General features: G+C 43.9%; 1 protein-coding gene across 1 annotated transcript in view; it reads left to right on the forward strand.

Annotated features, from left to right (window-relative positions):
- LOC130367587 (uncharacterized) overlaps positions 1-24415 on the forward strand; it is a 95181-nt gene that overhangs the window by 58250 nt on the left and 12516 nt on the right. Inside the window, exons 5-8 of the mRNA XM_056570097.1 lie at positions 13679-14041; positions 17630-17719; positions 21014-21038; positions 24029-24066. Of these exons, the coding sequence (XP_056426072.1) occupies positions 13679-14041; positions 17630-17719; positions 21014-21038; positions 24029-24066 (516 nt within the window). The remainder of the gene's footprint in view (positions 1-13678; positions 14042-17629; positions 17720-21013; positions 21039-24028; positions 24067-24415) is intronic.

Genomic DNA, 24415 nt, shown 5'->3' on the forward strand with positions numbered 1-24415 from the left:
TTAAGGAGTTACATAGAGAACCTGTAGATATGATTCATAAATGTAAAACCACAGAAAGACTTTAACCCCTTAATGATTCAGGGATTTTCCATTTTTGCACTTTCCTTTTTTCCTCATGACCTTCTAAAAATCATAACACTTTCAATTTTGCACCTACAACTCATATGAGGGCTTATTTTTTGTGCCACCAATTGTACTTTGTAATGACATCGATAATTTCACCACAAAAGTTGGAAAACCAGAAAGAAAATATTTGTGAGGCAAAATTTTATAAAAAATAAAAATAAAAAAATGCTATTTTGTAACTTTTGGGTGCTTTTGATTCTATGCAGTGCACTTTTCATAAAAATTACACCCTATTTTTATTCTGTAGGTCCATACGGTTACAAGGATACCTAATTTATATCGATTTTTATTTTATAACCACATGCACCATAAAACTGTCATCTTCTGACCCATATAACTTTTTTATTTTTCCATATACAGGTATATTTTTTGCGCTGTGATCTGACATTTTTTAGAGTATACAAAGTGACCAAAAATATGCAATTTTACATGTACGCTATTGACCATGCGGTTTAACCTCTTAAGGACCAAGGGCGTACCTGTACGACCAGAGTCCGCTCCCATTCTATAACGCGGGGCCACGGCTAATAGCGTCCAGGACCCGTGGCTAATAGCGCGGCACTGATCCCGCTGCCGTGTGCTATTAACCCTTTAGACGCAGCATTCAAAGTTGATCGCCGCATCTAAAGTGAAACTAAACTACCCTCGGTTAGCTCAGTGGGCTGTTCGGGATCGCAGCGGTGAAATTGCGGCATCCCGAACAGCTGTAGGACATGAGGAGGGTCCCCTTACCTGCCTCCTGGTGTCTGATCACTGAATGACTGCTCAGTGCCTTAAATCCAGGCATGAGCAGTCAAGTGGCAGAATCATTGATCAATGGTTTCCTATGAGAAACCATTGATCAATGTAAAAGATCAGTGTGTGCAGTGTTATAGCCCCCTATGGGAGCTATAACATTGCAAAAAAAAGTGAAAAAAGAAAGTGAATAAAGATCATTTATCCCCTTCCCTAATAAAAGTTTGAATCACCCCCCTTTCCCATTTAAAAAAAAAAAAAGTGTAAATAAAAATAAACATATGTGGTATCGCCGCATGTGGAAATGTCTGAATTATAAAAAATATATAATTTATTAAACTGCACGGTCAATGGCATATGCACAAAAAAATTCCAAAGTCCAAAATAGCGTATTTTTGGTCAATTTTATATCATGAATAAAAAGTCATCAAAAAGTCTGATCAATACAAAAATGGTATCTAAAACAAAAATGGTATCTAAAACTTCAGATCACAGCGCAAAAAATTAGCCCTCATACCGTATATTAAATGTATACATTTTCCTGCATGTAGTTATGATTTTTTCCAGAAGTACGACAAAATGAAACCTATATAAGTAGGGTTAATCGTATGGACCTACAGAATAAAGATAAGGTGTCATTGTTACCGAAAAATGTACTGCATAGGAACGGAAGCCCCAAAATTTACAAAATGGTGTTGTTTTTTTTATTTTGACAATGATTTTGCTGTAGATTTTTGGGTAAAATGACTGATGTCAGAATTGGTGGCGCAAAACATAAGCCATCATATGAATTTTTAGGTGCCAAATTGAAAGAGTTATGATTTTTTAAAGGTAAGGAGGAAAAAACGAAAGTGGAAAAACGGAAAACCCCGGGTCCTTAAGGGGTTAATTAACATTATATTTTTATAGTTCAAACATTTACGCATGCGGCAATACCACATATGTTTATTTTTTTTATTTTTGTTTACATATTTATTTATTTTTTATGGGAAAAGGGGGGTGATTCAAACTTTTATTACTGAAGGGGTTAAATCACATTTATTAATTTATTTTTAACTTTTTTTTTTTTTTTACACTTTTTTTTTAGTCCCCATAGGAGACTATTACATGCAATCCTTGGATTTTACCGCGGCGGTCCCGAACAGCCCATTGAGCTAATCGGCAACTGTTTTCTCCCAATTTAGATGCCGCAATCAACTTTGATCACGGCGTCTAAAGGGTTAATACTGGACATCAGCCGGATTGGCGATGTCCAGCTGATAGCAACCGGGACCTGCTGGGTATGAAGCACAGTCAGCTCCTGAAAAAATACGCTCGTGGTCGTTAAGGGGTATATATATATATATATATATATATATATATATATATATATATATATATGTATTTTTTTTTTAAATCAACTAATGCCAAAAAGTTATACTGATTTGTAAACAACTTCTATAAAAAAAATCTTAACCCTTCCAGAATTTATCAGCTGCTGTATGCTCTAGAGGAAGTTGTGTAGTTCTTTTCAGTCTGACCACAGTTCTCTCTGCTGCCACCTCTGTCCATGTCAGGAACTGTGCAGAATATGAACAAATACCCATAGCAAACATATCCTGCTCTAGACAGTTCCGGATACTACTTTTTTTTAACCCCTTAACCCCTTAATGACGCAGCCCTTTTTCATCTTAAGGACTGAGCCCTTTTTCGCAATTCTGACCACCGTCGCTTTACGAATTAATAACGCAAAAACCCTTTTACTGAATATTCTGATTCTGAGATTGTTTTTTCGTGACATAGTCTACTTTATTTTGGTGGTAAATTTTCGGCGTTACTTGCATCCTTTTTTGGTGAAAAATCCCCAAATTTCATGAAAATTTTGAAAATTTAGCATTTTTCTAACTTTGAAGCTCTCTACTTGTAAGGAAAATGGATATTCCCAATACATTTTATTTTTATTCACAAATACAATATGTCCAATATGTCCACTTTATGTTGGCATCATAAAATGGACATATTTTTGCTTTTGAAAAAATTAGAGGGCTTCAAAGTAGAGCAGCAATTTTCAAAAATTTCATGAAAATTGCTAAATCTGAAGGGACAGATGTTACAGAACTACAACTCCCAGCATGCCCAGACAGCCTTTGGCTGTATGGGCATGCTGGGAGTTGCAGTTTGGCCCTCCTAGTGGTTGCCACAGTAAAGAACGTTTTACTTTCACTTTCAATCCCCCCCTCCCCCCCCAGCGTCGCTTCCCTACCTGATTCAATGTACAGCAGTCTCCAGCGAAGATCTGGGGTCCGCAGGCATCTTCTCCTACACGTACCGGCTTCCATCTTCTTCCCACGATCCCCTCGACATCCAGGGGTGGGCAGAACTGTCCTGCTCTTCCATTGGTCAGAATCAGTTCTGACCTATGGCAGGGGATAGGAGGAGATCGCAGCTCTGCGACCTCACTCCTAGCTCTCAAGATGATCGGGGTTGTCCCTGACAGCTCCGATCATCGCTATTTTCCGGGTGATTGGGTCACCAGAGACCCGATCAGCACGGAATAGCAGAAAATCGCATGTCTGAATTGACATGCGATTTTCTGCGATCGCCGACATGGGGGGGGTCTCAGGACCCCCCTGGGCGATGTGCCGGGGTGCCTGCTGAATGATTTCAGCAGGCATTCCGGTCGGGTCCCCAACCGGCTAGCAGCAGGGACCAGATTTCCCACGGGCGTATCCATACGCCCTGCGTCCTTAAGGACTCGGAATGCAGGGTGTATGGATACGCCCTGCGTCCTTAACAGGTTAAAGGGGTACTACCATGGAAAACTTTTTTTTTAAAATCAACTGGTGCCAGAAAGTTAAACAGATTTGTAAATCACTTCTATTAACCACTTAAGGACCAATGACGTCCTGGGACGTCATGGCACCCTAGGCCTTAAGGACCAATGACGTCCCAGGACGTCATGGCGTTTTCCGGTCCCTGCCGCGCGCGGGGCAGAGATCGGAACGGCATGCCTGCTGAAATCGTTCAGCAGGCATGCCGTGCAAATGCCTAGGGGACCCCCGCATGTCGGCGATCGCCAGAGATCGCTTGCGAAATCACGCAAGCGATCTTCGGCGATTCGGGTCATTCGGGTCACTTGTGACCCGATGACCCGGTAATAAACGGTGATCGGCGGTGTACAATTCACCGCCAATCACCTGCCGTTGCTGGGGAGCGGTGACAATACTGTCACCGCCCCAGCAACGCTGCTATTGGCCGGCGATCGTCCGGCCAATAGCAGAGTGGCAGAGAAGGGGTTACCGACTCCTTCCCACTGCTGGACCCGCTGTTTTCGTTCAGTCGGCGGGTGCAGCAGTGAGAAGAAGACGATGATCCCCCCTCGGAGCTCCGGAGCCCCCTCAGGAGCCTTAGAATAGGGTAAGTGGATTGCAGGGACAGGTAGGAGTTAAATAAGTTAAAAAGTGAAATTAAAGTAAAAAAAAAGTAAAAAAAAAAAGTACCCCCCTCCCCCCCTGACCCCCTAATAGGTCCCCCAGGGTCCTATTAGGGTCTGATCCCTGACCCCGGGTCCTATTAGGGGTTCAGGGAGCTGCGTTTGCCACACCTTTTTTTTTTGGCCGCAGCTTTTTTTTTTTTTCTTTTCTATTACTGTTCTACACATTTACACCAAGTACCACACAGTACATACTTCCCCGCCCCCCTGCACACACCCCCTCCCCCCGCCACCGCCCCTCCCCCCGCCACTGTAGAAAAAAGGCGATGGCCCGCCGGGCATTTTCGGCAGTGGAGGCTTACGCTTTTTTAGCCTCCGACTCCGAATCTGTCAGTGAGGACGATGAAGATCCAACATTTTTGTGTTCTTCATCGCCCTCCTCATCATCTAGTAGTGATGATGAGTCCCCTGTAGGGCGGCGGAGACGCCGCCAGGCGAGGCCACGCACCCCCCATGAGAGTGACCCAGTGGCTGACACTAGTACGAGTGGCAATGCCGCTCGTAATAGGAATCTGGCCCCCCAGACAAGTGCATCGGAGCCCCCTTCCGGTTATCCTGTCTGGAGCCCCCCAGAGGGTTTTCAGTCACAAATTCCTGAGTTTGTTGGCGACTTAGGAATCCGGATTGACCATGCTGGCTTCACTGATCTGGACTTTTTAAAGTTTTTTTTCAGTGACAGCCTGGTCAATCACATGGTGGAGCAAACGAACTTGTATGCCCAGCAGTTCATTGCCCACCACCCAGATTCGCTTTTGGCCAGGCCCAATGAATGGCGCGCCATTGATGCAGCGGAAATGAGGACATTTTGGGGCCTCTCGCTGCATATGGGCCTGGTCAAAAAACCAAGTGCTCGTCATTACTGGAGCAGGGACGTCCTCTACCAGACCCCGCTTTACAGTATGGCGATGTCACAGAGGCGGTTCAAGGCCATTCGGAAATGCCTGCATTATGCAGATAATGCGGCATGTCCGCCCCGAGGGGATCCCGCCCATGACCGGCTTTACAAAGTGAGGCCGGTCATCGATCACTTTGGAGCCAAATTTTTGGAGGCCTACGTACCGCTCAGGGACTTCTCGGTAGATGAGTCTCTCATCAGTTTTAAGGGGAAACTCAGCTTCCGCCAGTATATTCCCTCGAAGCGGGCACAATATGGCGTGAAACTCTACAAACTTTGTGAGAGTACCTCCAGGTACACTTACAAGTTTAGAGTATATGAGGGACGAGATTCCTGTATTGAACCCCCAGAATGTCCCCCCACTCTGGGTGTTAGCGGGAAACTCGTTTGGGACCTTATGCACCCATTGCTGGATAAGGGTTTCACGTGTATGTGGATAACTTTTATACCAGCATCCCTCTGTTCAAATCCCTTTCCGCCAGATCCATGTCCGCTTGTGGGACCGTGCGAAAGAACCAGAGAGGCCTCCCTCTATATTTGGTCCAGATGCCTATTCCCAAGGGTGAGTCCCGTGCCCTGATCCATGATAACCTGATGTTGGTGAAGTATAAGGATAAGAGGGATGTCCTTATGCTCACCACTATTCATGGGAACGGCAGCACCCCTGTACCTGTGTGAGGTACCGTGGGACCGGTCCTCAAGCCCGATTGTATTCTGGACTACAATCGGTATATGGGGGAGTTGATCTCTCAGATCAAGTCCTCAAGCCATATAACGTCATGCGGAAAACACGGGCATGGTACAAAAAAGTTGCGGTCTACTTGGGACAGGTTGCCATGTACAACACCTTTGTACTATCCCAGTACGCTGGCAACACAGGGACATTCCTCCAGTACCAAGAAGAAGTCCTAAGGTTCCTGATGTTTGCTGACCGTGAAAGATCAGGCCGGACTTCCCAAGGGTCTGGAGTTATAGGCGCCAGGATCGTCCCAGGCCAACACTTTCCAGGTGAGATCCCCCCCACTGGAAAGAAGGGACGATCCCAGAAAAGATCCAGAGTGTGTTACAGGAGGGGGATTCGGAGGGACACCAGGTACCAATGTGACACTTGCCCAGATAATCCGGGCCTCTGCATAGGCTGCTTCAGGGAGTATCACACTTCCATGGAGCCCTAAATTTTCCCTTTTTATTTGAATTTTCCATAATTTGACCCCAATGTACCAAGTCCAGAGTACATTCCAAAATATAACCCCCATAAATCAATAAATTGCCCAAAAAAACCTTTAAAAAAAAAAACCTGATAAGACCTCTGGGGGTGTTTTTTCAAAAATGGGTCATAGGTCACTGAGTCACTATCATCGGGGATTTTTTTATGTTGCCTCAAATGCTCAGCACTCTCTCTCCACCGGAGCGGGTGCGCATTTGAGGCAACAGGTTAGGGACGGCCACACACATCACATTCCCAGAATGATGATTCAGAGCATAGGGTTTGGGGCGGGCATATTTTTTTTAGTTTTGGCTATGCTCTGGGTCATCATTCTGGGTTCATATCCTATTTTATTATGTTTTATAATTTTCTGGCCCACTGTACCCCATATTACGGGCCTCTGTACCCCACCTGTCTACCCCAGTTACAGCCCGTTGTCCCCCATAGTGTTCCCCTATTTTAGAGCTCAGTGCTCCCCCCATTAATGCTCCTTGGTCCCACATCCTGCCTCCATATGAAGCTGACTGCGCTCCCACTCAAGCAAGACCTGCTGTGCACCCGCCAAGTCTAAATCATCAAAAAATAAGGTATGTCCTTACTCCAAAGAAATGTATTTACAAATTGTGGGGTGTCTTTTCTGCTATTAACCCTTGTAAAAATGTAAAATTTGGGGGGGAAACACACATTTTAGTGATTTTTTTTTTTTTTACATATGCAGAAGTTGTGAAACCCCTGTGGGGTATTAAGGCTTACTTTACCCCTTGTTACATTCCTCAAGGGGTCTAGTTTCCAAAATGGTGGGGGGTATTTTGCTGTCCTGGCACCATAGGGGCTTCCTAAATGCGACATGTCCCCCCATTTCAGCAAAGTTTAAAAATGTGACTCCTTCTCTTCTGAGTATTGTGGCGCTCCTGCAGTGCACTTGACGTCCACTTATGGGGTACCTACATACTCAGAAGAGATGGGGTTTCAAATTTTGGGGGGTATTTACTACTATTAACCCCATGCAAAAATGTGAAATTTGTGGGGAAACCCACATTTTAGTGAAAAAAAATATATTTTTTTTACATATGCAAAAGTCGTGAAATCCCTGTGGGGTATTAAGGTTCACTTTACCCCTTGTTATGTTCCCCAAGGGGTCTAGTTTCCAAAATATAATGCCATGTGGGGGGTTTTGCTGTCTTGGCACCATAGGGGCTTCCTAAATGCGGCATGCCCCCAGAGCAAAATTTGCTTCCAAAAACCAAATGTGACTACTCCTTTTCTGAGATCTGTAGTGCGCCAGCGTTTCCCAGTGTGTTCCTAGCCTGTGTTCCAGACCTCCTGCCGTTGCCCCTGACTACGATCCTTGCTGCCTGCCCCGACCTTCTGCTACGTCCGACCTTGCTCTTGTCTACTCCCTTGTACCGCGCCTATCTTCAGCAGTCAGAGAGGTTGAGCCGTTGCTAGTGGATACGACCTGGTTGCTACCGCCGCTGCAAGACCATTCCGCTTTGCGGCGGGCTCTGGTGAAAACCAGTAGCAGCTTAGAACCGGTCCACTAGCACGGTCCACGCCAATCCCTCTCTGGCACAGCGGATCCACCTCCTGCCAGCCGAATCGTGTCAGTAGATCCGGCCATGGATCCCGCTGAATTTCCACTGCCAGTTGTCGCCGACCTCACCACGGTGGTCGCCCAGCAGTCGCAACAGATAGCGCAACAAGGCCACCAGCTGTCTCAACTGACCGTGATGCTACAGCAGCTACTACCACAGCTTCAGCAATCATCTCCTCCGCCAGCTCCTGCACCTCCTCTGCAGCGAGTGGCCGCTTCCGGCCTACGACTTTCCTTGCCGGATAAATTTGATGGGGACTCTAAGTTTTGCCGTGGCTTTCTTTCACAATGTTCCCTGCACTTGGAGATGATGTCGGACCAGTTTCCTACTGAAAGGTCTAAGGTGGCTTTCGTAGTCAGCCTTCTGTCTGGGAAAGCTCTGTCATGGGCCACACCGCTCTGGGACCGCAATGACCCCGTCACTGCCTCTGTACACTCCTTCTTCTCGGAAATTCGAAGTGTCTTTGAGGAACCTGCCCGAGCCTCTTCTGCTGAGACTGCCCTGCTGAACCTGGTCCAGGGTAATTCTTCCGTTGGCGAGTACACCATCCAATTCCGTACTCTTGCTTCCGAATTATCCTGGAATAATGAGGCCCTCTGCGCGACCTTTAAAAAAGGCCTATCCAGCAACATTAAAGATGTTCTGGCCGCACGAGAAATTCCTGCTAACCTGCATGAACTCATTCATCTTGCCACTCGCATTGACATGCGTTTTTCCGAAAGGCGTCAGGAGCTCCGCCAGGATATGGACTTTGTTCGCACGACGCGTTTTTTCTCCCCGGCTCCTCTCTCCTCTGGTCCTCTGCAATCCGTTCCCAGTACTCCCTGCCGACAAGAACATTAGGGCCGATGCTCTCTCTCGTTCCTCGGATGCCTCGGAAGTAGAGGTCTCTCCGCAACACATCATTCCTCCTGACTGTCTGATCTCCTCTTCTCCAGCCTCCATCAGGCAAACTCCTCCAGGGAAGACCTTCGTTTCTCCACGCCAGCGTCTCGGGATTCTCAAATGGGGTCACTCCTCCCACCTCGCAGGCCATGCGGGCATCAAAAAGTCCTTGCAACTCATCTCTCGTTTCTATTGGTGGCCGACTCTGGAAACAGATGTTGTTGATTTTGTGCGGGCCTGTACTGTCTGTGCCCGGGATAAGACTCCTCGCCAGAAGCCTGCTGGTCTCCTTCACCCTCAGCCTGTCCCCGAACAGCCTTGGTCTCTGATTGGTATGGACTTTATTACAGACCTACCCCCATCCCGTGGCAACACTGTTGTTTGGGTGGTCGTTGATCGATTTTCCAAGATGGCACATTTTATTCCTCTTCCTGGTCTTCCTTCAGCGCCTCAGTTGGCAAAACAATTTTTTGTACACATTTTTCGTCTTCACGGTTTGCCCACGCAGATTGTCTCGGATAGAGGTGTCCAATTCGTGTCAAAATTCTGGAGGGCTCTCTGTAAACAACTCAAGATTAAATTAAACTTCTCTTCTGCTTATCATCCTCAATCCAATGGGCAAGTAGAAAGAATTAACCAGGTCCTGGGTGACTATTTACGGCATTTTGTTTCCTCCCGCCAGGATGACTGGGCAGATCTTCTACCTTGGGCCGAATTCTCGTACAACTTTAGAGTCTCTGAATCTTCTGCTAAATCCCCATTTTTCGTGGTGTACGGCCGTCACCCTCTTCCCCCCCTCCCTATTCCCTTGTCCTCTGGTTTGCCCGCTGTAGATGAAGTGACTCGTGATCTTTCCACCATATGGAAAGAGACCCAAAATTCTCTTTTACAGGCTTCATCTCGCATGAAAAAGTTTGCCGATAAGAAAAGAAGAGCTCCCCCCATCTTTGCTCCCGGAGACAAGGTATGGCTCTCCGCTAAATATGTCCGCTTTCGTGTCCCCAGTTACAAACTGGGACCACGCTATCTTGGTCCTTTCAAAGTCTTGTGCCAGATTAATCCTGTCTCTTACAAACTCCTTATTCCCCCTTCTCTTCGTATTCCCAATGCCTTCCATGTCTCTCTCCTTAAACCACTCATCATCAACCGTTTCTCTCCCAAACTTGTTTCTCCCACTCCTGTTTCCGGTTCTTCTGACATCTTCTCCGTAAAGGAGATACTGGCCTCCAAGACGGTCAGAGGAAAAAGATTTTTTCTGGTAGATTGGGAGGGCTGTGGTCCTGAAGAGAGATCCTGGGAACCTGAGGACAACATCCTAGACAAAAGTCTGGTCCTCAGGTTCTCAGGCTCCAAGAAGAGGGGGAGACCCAAGGGGGGGGGGTACTGTTACGCCGAGCGCTCCGGGTCCCCGCTCCTCCCCGGAGCGCTCGCAACATCCTCGCAATCGCAGCGCCCCGGTCAGACCTGCTGACCGGGTGCGCTGCGATACCTCTCCCAGCCGGGATGCGATTCGCGATGCGGGTGGCGCCCGCTCGCGATGCGCACCCCGGCTCCCGTACCTGACTCGCTCTCCGTCGGTCCTGTCCCGGCGCGCGCGGCCCCGCTCCTTAGGGCGCGCGCGCGCCGGGTCTCTACGATTTAAAGGGCCACTGCGCCGCTGATTGGCGCAGTTGGCTTAATCAGACAATTCACCTGTGCACTTCCCTATTTAACCTCACTTCCCCTTCCCTTCCTTGCCGGATCTTGTTGCCATCGTGCCAGTGAAAGCGTTTCCCAGTGTGTTCCTAGCCTGTGTTCCAGACCTCCTGCCGTTGCCCCTGACTACGATCCTTGCTGCCTGCCCCGACCTTCTGCTACGTCCGACCTTGCTCTTGTCTACTCCCTTGTACCGCGCCTATCTTCAGCAGTCAGAGAGGTTGAGCCGTTGCTAGTGGATACGACCTTGTTGCTACCGCCGCTGCAAGACCATCCCGCTTTGCGGCGGGCTCTGGTGAAAACCAGTAGCAGCTTAGAACCGGTCCACTAGCACGGTCCACGCCAATCCCTCTCTGGCACAGCGGATCCACCTCCTGCCAGCCGAATCGTGACACCTCTACTGCGCCCGTCGAACACTTTACATAGACATATGAGGTATTTGCTTACTCAAGAGAAATTGGGCTACAAATACCAGTAAAAATTTTCTCCTTTTACCCCTTGCAAAAATTCAAAAATTGGGTCTACAAGAACATGCGAGTGTAAAAAATTAAGATTTGGAATTTTCTCCTTAACTTTGCTGCTATTCCTGTGAAACACCTAAAGGGTTAAAACACATACTGAATGTCATTTTGAATACTTTGAGGGGTGCAGTTTTTATAATGGGGTCATTTGTGGGGTATTTCGAATATGAAGACCCTTCAAATCCACTTCAAAACTGAACTGGTCACTGAAAAATAGTGAGTTTGAAAATTTTGTGAAAAATTTGAAAATTGCTGCTGAATTTTGAAGCCCTCTGGTGTCTTCCAAAAGTAAAAACACGTAAATTTTATGATGCAAACGTAAAGTGGACATATTGTATAAGTGATCCAAAAAAAATGCAAAATTTTCATTTTTTTCATAAAATTTTGGGATTTTTCACCATGAAAGGATGCAAGTTGACACAAAATTTTACCACTATGTTAAAGTACAATATGTCACGAAAAAAACTATCTTGGAATCAGAATGATAACTAAAAGCATTCCAGAGTTATTAATGTTTAAAGGGACAGTGGCAAGATGTGCAAAAAACGCTCTGGTCCTAAGGTGTAAAATGGCCTGGTCCTTAAGGGGTTAAAAAATCTTAATCCTTCCAGTACTTTTTAGGGGCTGTATAATAGAGAGAAATCCAAAAAGAAATGCATTTCCTGTTATGTCCTGACCACAGTGCTCTCTGCTGACCTCTGCTGTCCATTTTAGGAACTGCCCATAGAAGCATATGTTTGCTAAGGGGATTTTCTCCAGTTCCTAAAATGGACAGCAGAGGTCAACAGAGAGCACTGTGGTCAGGACATCACAGGAAATGTATTTCTTTTTTGGATTTCCCTTTAGTCTACAGCCCCTAAAAAGTACTGAAAGGATTAAGATTTTTTAATAAAAGTGATTTACAAATCTGTTTAACTTTCTGGCACAAGTTGATTAAAAAAGAAAAAAAAGTTTTCCATGGTAGTACCCCTTAAGGATTCAGGGAATTTCATATTAGCACTTTAGTTTTTTCCCCCTCACCTTCTAAAAATCATAACTCTTTCAGTTTTGCACCTACAGACCAATATGAGTGGTTGTTTTTTTGCTACCAACTTTACTTTCTCCACAAAATCTATGGCAAAACCCCCAAAAATTATTTGTGGGGCAAAAAAAACAAAACAGTTTGTAAATTTTGGGGGCTACGGCCTCTATGCGGTGCACTTTCGGGTAAAAAATTACACCTTATCTTTATTCTTTATTTCATACAATTACAATGATACCCAAATAGGTTTTGTTTTTGTTTTACTTTTAAAAAAATTACTTTGTACGAAAATTAGTATGTATAAAATTCTCCTCTTCTGACCCCTATAACTTTATATATGTGAGGTCACATTTTGCACCATGACCTTCAGCATTTATTGGTAATATTTTTGTTTTGATGGGACCTTTTGATTGCTTTTTATACGTTTTTTATGGTATATGAAGTGACCAAAAATAGGCAATTGTGGACTTTGGTATTCTTTTTTACGTATACGCCGTTGTTCGTGTGGTTTAATTAACAATATATTTTTTATAGTTCGGACATTTGCACACATGGCAATACCATATATGTTTGTTTATTTTTGTTTAAAATTTTTTATTTGTATGGGTAAAGTTTGAATCACCCCCCGTGATTCAAACTTTTATTAGGGAAGGAGTTAATTCACATTTATTAAAAAATGTTACACTTTTTTTTTTTTTTTTTTTTACTATATATATATTTTTTTGTCCTAATAGGAAATTATTACATGAGCTTTTCTATAAAGCAGCATTGATCATTGTTATTGGTGCTCCATTGCTTCAGCATGCCATGGCTGACTGGAGCATTGGAGCACCGTTCGGAGGATGAGAAGGCAGGTAAAGGCCCTCCCACTGTCCTCTTGGTTGAGCAGCCGGGATTACTTTTTAATCATTTTAGATGCCACAATCAACTTTTATTGCAGCATCTAAAGGGTTAATGCCGGGCAACACTGCAATTGGTGATATCTGACATTAGCCATGGGTCCCGGTGGCTAGCTAGACATCCTGCCATGATACACGCTTACCTGAAAGTCCGTCAAATAAGGAGTTGGCGCAGGGCGTATATGTACACCCAGCATCCTTAACTATTTTCAAATTATTTAATAAGATATTTTTTAAGATCCAGCTTCCAAACAGCTACAGAGTTTAATGACAGTCTACAGTATTTACAATATTCAGATTTATAGTTTTTTTGTGAGTTTGCTGGAAGTGCCATAGTTTTGTACCATTCAATGTCTGATATGTGAACATACACCAATATTGTATATTCTGAAGTAAATATTTCCATATTGATGCCCTATGGCTTTTAGAAGTGTCTTTTCACACCTCTATGTGCCGTAGTATTCTGCCCTCAATGTAATACACAAACACTGATGGATGATGCTATTTTTTCTCAAGAATTCTCACAAAAACTACCGTAAAGTTTGGATATATACAACATGGTTCCTAAATTTGCTTTAAATTTATATTTTTTTAATTAAAATGATAAAAATGTATTTTTTTTTCTAGACTACCAATCCTCAGCATTCAATGTTACCCAGCCATATACCATCACAGGACATAGAGGAGAGTCTGTGGCACTAAGCTGCTCCTACACATCATTTATGGAGAGGGATGTCCTGGGGGTCACTATTTACTGGAGATTGGGCAACCTAAGCGGACCTTATGTCTACCACCACTACAAAGAGATGGTTCATCCCGGTTATAGAGGAAGAACGGGAATACAAGGAGCAGCAGATCTCCACATACAGGGGGTGAAGATGTCAGATGACTCCATGTATTACTGCTTTGTGATCATCAGATTGTGTACTGGATTTAAGAAATATGAAAAAGAAATCCAGTATGGAGGAGGGACCCGATTCATTGTGACAGGTAAAATACCATGAGAAACTAGCCATCATGCCCGCTCCCATATATGGCATGACATCACAAACATGGAAGCTCCAAGCTTCTGTGTTCAGAACTCCATGGTGCTGAACTGGAAATCGCAAGGGGTCCCGGCGGCTGGACTCATCAGGTGTTGTGTCCTGAGCACAACATCAGTTTATAAACAGAACAGTTTTGTATGACCTTCCCTATACCACCTATGTTACACTAGGAACACCCCACCCTGTTTTTCGTATCTTATTGCTCTTCCCAGTAGATATGGAATCTGATATCACAATTTAACTCAGAGAAGAATAAAGGGGTTCTCCGCTGTTCAGCATTTGGAACAAACTGTTCCGTACGCTGGTGCCGGGAGCTTGTGATGTCATATCCCCACCCTCTTATGACGTCCTGCCCCCTCAATGCAAGTCTATGGGAGGGGGCGTGACGGCTATCAGCAACCGGGAACCACGGCTAATACCGGACATCGCCGATCGGGCTGATGTCCAGTATTAACCCTTTGGACGCTGCGATCAAAGTTGATTGCAGCATCTAAAACAGGAGAATATGCTGCCGGTTAGCTCAGCGGAGCTGTTCAGGTCCACCACAGAGAACAGCGGGAGGCTCCCTTCCTGGATCCACGCTGTCTGATCAGCCTTTGATTGCTCCAAGCCGAAGATCCAGGCTTGAGCAATCAAGTGCAGATAACACTGATCAATGCAATGCTATGGCAATGCATTGAACAGGGCGTGCAATCAGTGTAATGCATGTTATAGCCCCCTATGGTAGCTATAACACTGCAAAAAAAAAAAAGGGTAAAAAAAAGAGTTAATAAATGTGATTTAACCCCTTCTCTAAAAAAAATAAATCAGAATCCCCCCCCCCCCTTTTCCATAAAAAAAAAAAAAAAAATTGTGTAAAAAACAAATATAGTTAATTACACCGCATGGTTAATGGCGTACACGCAAAAAAATTCCAAAGTCCAAATTAGTGTATTTTTGGTCGCTTTTTATACCATAAAAAAAATGAATAAAAAGCGATCAAAAAGTCTGATCAAAACAAATGGTACCAATAAAAACTTCAGATCACGGCACAAAAAAATTAGCCCTCATACCGGCCCGTACACAGAAAAATAAAAAAGTTATAGGGGTCAAAAGATGATAATTTTAAACGTATAAATTTTCCTGCATGTAGTTATGATTTTTTCCAGAAGTCCGACAAAATCAAACCTATATAAGTAGGGGATCATTTTAACCGTATGGACCTACGGAATAAAGAGAAGGTGTCATTTGTACCGAAAAATGTACTACGTAGAAACGGAAGCCCCCAAAATTTACAAAATTGTGTTTTTTCCTCGTTACCTTTTAAAAATCATAACCCTTTCAATTTTGCCGTCACGCCCCCTCCCATAGACTTGCATAGCGGGGGCAGGGGGTGACGTCACACGGGGGCGGAGTCGTGACGTCTCCATACTCTGTCCCTGTGGTCGCCACCCGGCTGTTTGTGAGCTGGCACTGCGGCGTGCAGCTCAAACAGGTGGGTGGCGAACACAAGATTGCAGGGGTCCCCAGCAACGGGACCCCCGAGGGGATAAGATGTTTCAGGGCCGGAGTACCCCTTTAATTCCGGGCAGCAGTACTGGTCATCAGATACTATCTGTAATTCTGGCAATACTCACATGCAGGCCCTGGTGTCCCGGTATCCCAAAGTGAGAGGAAACTTCCTCAGAGCGTGGCAGTGGTAAATGCTGTAATCCTAGTGTCCTGTAGTCTGCGCATACAGATTCCTGGTTCTGTTGGTCTGCTGTGCCCTGTAGTCATTCGGCTGTAGTAATCAGCAAGTGGCAGGTATCCAGCAGTCTGGTGGAGCAATGCGGTCCTTACCAATAGCTTGCATAAGCAAATCAGCAAAAGTTAGCAGTCGATGTATATCAATGATCCAGCAAGATGCTGATGGCGTGATGATTCCACAGTGGGGAAGCGGGACACTGAACGTGTTTCGAGGTGCTCTCCACCTCTTTTTCAACAGTAGGAGGCCCTAACTTTGACATTGGATATTTCTAGCCCAGTGATTCAGTCAAGTTCTGGCAGTCACACCCCGCCCCCTCAATGCAAGTCTATGGGAGGGGGCGTGACAGCTGTCAGGCCAATTTTATTTTTGCATTTTCGTTTTTCCTCCTCACCTTCTAAAAATCATAACTTTTTTATATTTCCATGCACAGACCCATATGAGACCCATATTTTTGCACCACCAATTGTACTTTGAAATGTCATCACTCATTTCCCCATAAAATGTACAGCACAACCAAAAGAATATTATTTATGTGTGGGAAGTGAAAAGTAAACTGCAATTTAGCAAGTTTCGTTTTCACGCTGTACGATTTTCAGTAAAAATTAGATGTTTTATTTATTCTGTGGGTCAATACGATTAAAATGATACCCATGGTCATTATTGTACGGCTTTAAAAAAAAATTCTAACTTTTACAAAATTAGTATGTTTAAAATTGCCCTATTTTGATCGCCTATAACTTTCTCATTATTCTGTATACAGGGCAGTATGAGTGCTCATTTTTTGTGCAATGATCTTTAGTTTTTATCGGTACCACTTTTGCCTATATTTAGCTTTTTAATCACAAAAAGCAGCAATTTTCAGACATTTACGCATGCGACGATACCAATATGTTTATTATGTTTTTTTCATGCTTTTTTGGGGGATAAAATCGGAAAAGGGGCCATATGGATTTTTATAGTGGAGGTTTTTTTTCAATATTTTTTTACTTTTTTTTTTTTAACACTTCCCACAGGGGACTATTTATAGCAATTATTATATTGCATATACTGAACAGTACTATGCACAGGCATAGCACTGATCAGTATTATCAGCGATCTTCTGCTCTGGTCTGCTCAATCTCAGACCAGAGGAGAAGACCCCGGGATGAAGTTCCAAGCAGGTAAGGGGACCCCCTGGCTGACATGTTGGATGATCGGATCCTCACGGCAGCGCAGCCGGTGTCCCAATCATCCATTTAAATGCCCATTCCGTGTTCGCATCATGTACAGGATATAAATGTACATCCATGTGCGTTAAGTACCACCGCATCAGGACGTACATTTATGTCTATTGTCCTTAAGGGGTTAAAGGCAAATTTGATTTGGGGTTTTCTTCTGTTCGTTCCCTTTTGGCATTTTGCTTATATAACAGGATATGGGAATGGGGATACCAGCTCTGGATGTCTCCAACTTGCTAGCATATTCCTCTCAGCTGCTCAGCTGCACTCATGGGGCCAGATCTTAGTAAGCTGCTTCCCCTGTGTCCTCTTTTTTCCTGGCTCTGCAAATACTGAAAAATCCAAGATTGCCACCAGCACATGTCTGCTAAACTCCTCCTTCCCCAGCTTTAGTCACTGCTCAGTCCATTTGTTCTTGCATTCTGCAATCTATTGGACACTTCATGTTATTGCAGGACATCACCAACAAAAATCCTAGGGGGTTACACCTACCTAAAACTTTTGCAGAGTATTTTTATATTTTGTAGATATATTGAGATGGTAATCTCTTATGATTCATCAATTTTTGTGATTTGTTCTCCTACAGATAAACAGAGCCTTGTGTTAATTGGTTCCATCTCTGGTGCAGTCCTGTTGCTTCTCCTGTGTGTGATCATATTGATCCTTAAGACAACAGGTAGGATGACTATTTTCCTACTATAAGACAAACTTCTAAATCAATCCATTTACTTAAAATAATTTTTTATAAAAACCTCAAGACCATTGTGTTAAGTTTTATCTATTATATTTTTAGTTGGCGGTTTGGTTTGATTTAAATGGGCATTGCAGTTATTTCATGTTTTTATTGAAGAATTTTATTGAAAAATAAAAAAAAAAAAACATACTCACCTGCCTCAATTCCCTGTTGCGGCCTTCTCAACTGCTCCCAGTCTCTGCTGCTTTCAACTCCTTCCGGTTTCCTGTCACAGGTTGTCTCCTCCTTCCTGCTCAGCCAATCACTATCCTCAGCTTGTGATGGGCTGAGCAGGATCTACCTGGGAGGACAACCGAGTAACCCAGGAACCAGAAAGCAGTCAAGAAGAGCAGGAAAGAGGGAACCATCGGGATGGCAGCAGCAGGGAATTGGGGCGGATGAGTATTATTCTTTTTTATTTTACAAAAGAAAATAAAAAATACATTTATGGGATAGCTCACAGATCAAGACCAAGATTTGCGATAGACCGAGCTGGCCAAATGTTTCACCAATACCCTAGGTACAATAGGATAAACAGAAATACGAGAAAAGAATTTGGAGCTCAAGGTCTAAAAAAATATATGGATAAAGATGAGTTAAAAATCTATTGATTTATTGTATTAAATAAAATAAATAGTCAAATTCATATACACAGTCCACCCACAGGAGTGTTTATGGTAGAGTAAATGTTCAAATGATGCAGAGAAAAAAATATATATAAATAAATAAATAATAAAGAAGATAGCAGCATAAAAATATATATATATATATATATATATATATATATATATATACAGTATATATATATATATATATATATATATATATATATAAAAAAGCCTTAAATTCAGCATTTTAAGGTTTTTTATATATATATATATATATATATATATATATATATATATATATATACATTATACAAAAAAAGAAGATTGCAGCAGCACACATTGGTCAAAAAATGGAGGCTCTTAGTGCACTTTTTGATCAAAACATGTCCCCCCATCCACCACGTGGAGGTGGCCTCATTTAGGATGGGACCCTAGCACAAATTCTGAGCCTAACACTCATAACCACTCACCTCTGCTGGGCATATAGCCTCTGACTGGGTGACATGCTGGATCCATATACAATTTAAAACACCACCTGTGAAAAAGGGGGAGGGGTGCACAGCTAAAGAGGGTGTCATTCCCCCTAAGTTCTACAAACAAGCAAAAAGAAAAATAGCCAGCACAACAACCTAATACACGGGTGCACACTGCTGTGGCAGATACAGAATATACAAAAAAGAGGATTGCAGCAGCACACATTGGTCAAAAAATGGAGGCTCTTTGCGCACTACACTTAGCGGTAGTTGTGCTGGCTATTTTTCTTTTTGCTTGTTTGTACAACTTAGGGGGAATGACACCCTCTTTAGCTGTGCACCCCTCCCCCTTTCTCACAGGTGGTGTTTCAAATTGTTAATGGATCCAACATGTCACCCAGTCAGAGGCTATATGCCCAGCAGAGGTGAGTGGTTATGAGTGTTAGGCTCAGAATTTGTCTTAGGGTCCCATCCTAAATGAGGCCACCTCCACGTGGTGGATGGGGGGACACATGTTTTGATCAAAAAGTGCACTAAGAGCCTACATTTTTTGACCAATGTGTGCTGCTGCAATCCTCTTTTTTTGTATATTCTGTATTTGCCACAGCAGTGTGCACCTGCGTATTAGGTAGTTGTGCTGGCTATTTTTCTTTTTGCTTATATATATATATATATATATATATATATATATATATATATATATATATATATAAATATATATATATATATATATATATATATATATATATAATGCTGCTATCTTTATTATTTATTTATTTCTATATATTTTTCTATGCATCATTTGTACATTTACTCTACCATAAACACTCACATGGGCCCTGTGGGGGGACTGTGTATATGCATTTGACTCTTTCTTTTATTTAATACAATAAATCAATAGATTTTTAACTCCTCTTTATCCATATATTTTTTTAGACCTTGAGCTCCAAATTCTTTTCTCGTATAGGAGGTTTTATCTTGGTACAATATTAAAGGGGTACTCCGTCCCTAGACATCCAAAGGATAGGGGATAAGATGCCTGCTCACGGGGGTCCTGCCTCTGGGACCCCCGTGATCTCTCTGCAGTACCCGACATTCGTTTAGAACCCTTGGAGTGGGCAGCGGTGGTCGTAAAGTCACTGTCTCGCCACACCCTGATGTCACGCCACACCCCCTCAATGTAAGTTTATGGGAGGGGGAGTGGCAGCTGCCATGCCCCCTCCCATAGACTTGCATTGAAGGGGCATGATGTGATGTCACAAGGGGCGTGGCAGTGGCCCCCGCCATCTGCTCCAAGCGTTCAAAACAAAATGTACCCCTTTAAAGCCCAGGATCAAAGCTCTAGATGCATTAGAATTAATCTAATCTCCCTTGTCGAGCTGCTGGTCAACTCCGTGACCTCAATGGCCGTCACTGCCCGCTTCTCTCCCCCTGCCTTACCTGGGGTCTAGAGCCCTGCTGCAGCCACTACTCTCCCCCTGGCTTTCGGCGCCGCTGCCCCATTGCCTGCGACGCTGCCCCATTGCCTCCCCCATCCCCGGTTTTATAATTACCTGTTGCCGGAGTCGGGTCCGCGCTGCTTCTGGCTCCGGTGTGGCGTCCCCTGCATCATTGCTATGCGATGCGAGGCGCAATGACGAGTGACGTCTTCAACGTGACAGCACTCGTCATTGCGCAGTGCATAGCAACAACGCAGGGGATGCCACACCGGAACCAGAAGCAGCGCGGACCCGACTCCGGCAACAGGTAATTATAAAACCGGGGATGGGGGAGGCAATGGGGCAGCGGTGCCGATAGCCAGGGGGAGAGAAGCGGGCAGCAGAGCCCTAGACCCCAGAAAAGACAGGGGGAGAGAAGCGGGCAGCGATGGCCTCTCTCCCCCTGCCTTTCCTGGGAGCTTCTGTAGGGTAAGAAATACCGGGGATGGGGGAGGCAATGGGGCAGAGAATCGGGCAGCGACGGCAGGTCTCTGGACCTGCAAAAGCCGCTGCAGTTCATTGATTTAAAGCACCCGCTTTAAATCAATGAACTGCAGTGGCTTATCGGCGTATAACATGCAGATAGACTTTAGGCTAAAAATTTTAGCCTAAAAAATGCGGGTTATACGCCGATAAATACGGTATATTCTTAAAGTTATTTCTGCTTCTATTTTCTAGGCGTAATTTGTAAAAAGAAAACTGTGTAAGTATTTTTATCCTATAGCTATTGTTCTAATAAATAAATGTATAACTACAGTATGTGTTTATTTCAAATTTTATTAAATTTGTTTCTTCAAAATGCCAGATAACCCCCTTTTATTTTAAAGAAAGAAATATTAATATTTTATGAAACCTAAGTTTCTCCTGGTTTAAGGCCTCATGCATATGACTGTATTATGATATTAAGGCTTCACATGACCTTTGGAGTTGTAAGGAGTTGTGAAATACCTCGCCTTGCTGTACTTCTATGGGGTCTTACTTTGCCGGCGTGTTTTTAAACTTAAACTCCGTCTGTTTAAAAGTTCCATCAAAGAGTTGGAGACGCCGGGCCAAGTTACAGCAGAATACTGTAAGGGAGGAGGCGAGCCACTGCAGCTTGGCCGTCCTCTGCAACTATTTGGTGGAATTGCCAAACATCCTGGATATAAGTTTACAAACTGAGGGCAAAGTACCGTATATACTTGAGTATAAGCCGACCTAAATATAAACCGAGGCCCCTAATTTCACCCCAAAAACCCAGGAAAAGTTATTAACTCGACTATAAGCCTAGGGTGGGAAATACATCATCCCCCCTTGTCATCATCCAGACCCCCGTCATCATCCCCCCCCCCTTCATCATCACCGCCTGTCAATCCCTTCATCAGTGGTCTTCAACCTGCGGACCGGCTGTCCGGGCATGCTGGGAGTTGTAGTTTTGAAACCTCTGGAGGTCCGCAGGTTGAAGACCACTGCGGCCTTCATCATCATCCAGACATCTATGCTGCAGGGACCGTCCGGTGGGGAGGGTTAGTCGTTCCGGGCTGTCCAATTTGACCGGGGGGGGGGGGGGCCCTCTTCTGCACGCTCCGGGCCCCGCCCCGGACTAGTGACGTTGCCTTGATGACGACGCACAGGGACGTTCATGCGCAGGCTGCGAATGAACGTCCCTGTGCGTCGTCATCAAGGCAGCCTGGAACTACCAACCCTCCCCGCCGGACGGTCCCGGGCATGCTGGGAGTTGTAGTTTTGCAACATCTGGAGGTCCGCAGGTTGAAGACCACTGATGAAGGGATTGACAGGCGGAGAGTTCACTCGAGTATAAGCCGAGGGGGGCATTTTCAGCACGAAAAATCGTGCTGAAAAACTCGGCTTATACTCGAGTATATACGGTAAGTAAAGGTATTGTCCGTTACATCTCATTATGCCCTAACTATTGATGTCCTCACCTCCATACCTTGTACGGAGGTGACATTTGCAGTTTAGGTTTTTCTTATTTTGAGTTGACATTTTGGAGACTTTGAAACCAATTATTACTTTTATATTGAGTTATTGTTTTAATGTACAATGGTTGTCCTGGAACCAATTAAAGGGATACTGCTGCTGGACATGTTATCTCCTATCCAAAGGATAAAGGATAATATAGAAAAAAATCGAAGTGTAGTCACAGCATCGGTAAAAATATACATTTATTAGAAATCCATTAAAAGTCCATTCAGTACAAAAAGGTGCAAACCAGCATGTACGAGGCCGAGACCTCCCCCTCTGACGCGTTTCCGCCCTACCAGGCCTTAATCATAGAGGATAATTTGTCTGATTACAGGGTCCAGCCACTGGGGACCCCTGCTATCTCCGTTGTGACACCCCAGTCATCTGGTGAGCGGAGCGAACTCTTCTCCACGCGATCACAGCCGCCATGCCCCCTCTATTCATGTGTACTAAACGTCATGCCTCCTCCCATAGACATGAATGGAGGGGAGTGGAGTTACTTCACTATCACGGAAGCCCCATGCGTCCATCACCATAATGCTGCAGCGCCGGCCCGGAGATCGTGGGGGGTCCCAGAGGACAATCAGGCATGTTATCCTCTATCCTTTGGATAGGATATAACATGTCTAGCAGCAGAGTACCCCTTTAATATTGTAATTTGAGAGACCACTGTATATACCATACTAAAACTAGTTTTAAATGGGTGGCAACTGGTCACCTCCCATTTAGTCCTGAAAATCTTTTTGCTCCAACATTGTATTCTGATATTTTGTACACCAAATTTGGGTTCCTGACCTAAATTTTTCATAGCAGCCAGTTCTGTAGCAACCACTACAAGATGTCCTCTAGTTGACAGCTCTGAGTGCCACAACCTGAGGGTCTTAACCAGTGTAACTTTGCTACCCCTTAGTAAGGATGAGCACAAACCTAGGTGGTATATATATATATATATATATATATATATATATATATATATATTAGTGTTTTCATCGCAAATATTCGAAATATACATTTTTACCACAAATATCGCTACTTCGCGACACTTTGTATTGACACATATTTTTTATGCAAATTTATGCGAATATCAGCACTTCCAGACTGGACACTGATCCCTCCCTTTTTTAGGTAAAAGATATAATTGTGCATGCGCACTATGCATATTTCATTACGAATTTTTGCATGGAAAAAAAAAAGAGAACAAACATAGCGAATATGCGAATTTCACGAACATAGGACGAATATTCGTCCATATATCCGCGAAATATCGCAAATTTGAATATGGCCCCTGTGCAGAGTGGAAATGTAAAGCTGTCATATATCCTCAATATATATTTTAAACATGTTGCTCCTTAATGCCAACCTAGCGCACAATGATATGTATGCAGTAGTGATTCTCTATTGTGTGGAATGAGTTGTCCACCAATCCATCATATGAGAAAAATAGAAAGTCCAGTGGCACTCAGCATTACTGTTACTCTTCATTCTTTATTAAATTCCTTGTGCGAGAATTTGGCTGCATGCCGCTTCTGACCAGGACGCCAGCGTGTTTACCAAGTGGTTACAGCTGTTTCGTGCTAATTACTAATTCAACGGACCATCCCTTTCCACCTACATCCATTGACTAAATACCGTCCTTCTGGTGACATCAGCATGTAGATGGAAGGAAATTCACAGCACACAAGTTAAAACCATTTATTTACTTACCTTTTATATTGTTTTTCTTGATAGGCCTGATGTAATGGAAACTTCTGATAGTCAACTAAAGGGTAAATATATCTGTGATGGTCACTGGTGTCTTGAATGAAATGTGGTATAAATGGTTTGTCGGCACTTCGTCCTAGAGGTGGTGCTCGTGGGTAAGATAGTCAATAGGAAAAGAAATGGATCCCGGCACTCACCAGATGATGCAATAAATCCAGTTTTATTTGTAGAAATACATATTTAAGTACAGGACGCGTTTCGGCAATATGTGCCTTCCTCTGCTGTCTAGACAGCAGAGGAAGGCATATATTGCCGAAACGCGTCCTGTACTTAAAGATGTATTTCTACAAATAAAACTGGATTTATTGCATCATCTGGTGAGTGCCCGGATCCATTTCTTTTCCTGTTGAATGA

Source organism: Hyla sarda, chromosome 4, assembly GCF_029499605.1.
Source record: "Hyla sarda isolate aHylSar1 chromosome 4, aHylSar1.hap1, whole genome shotgun sequence".
Classification (NCBI taxonomy): domain Eukaryota; kingdom Metazoa; phylum Chordata; class Amphibia; order Anura; family Hylidae; genus Hyla; species Hyla sarda.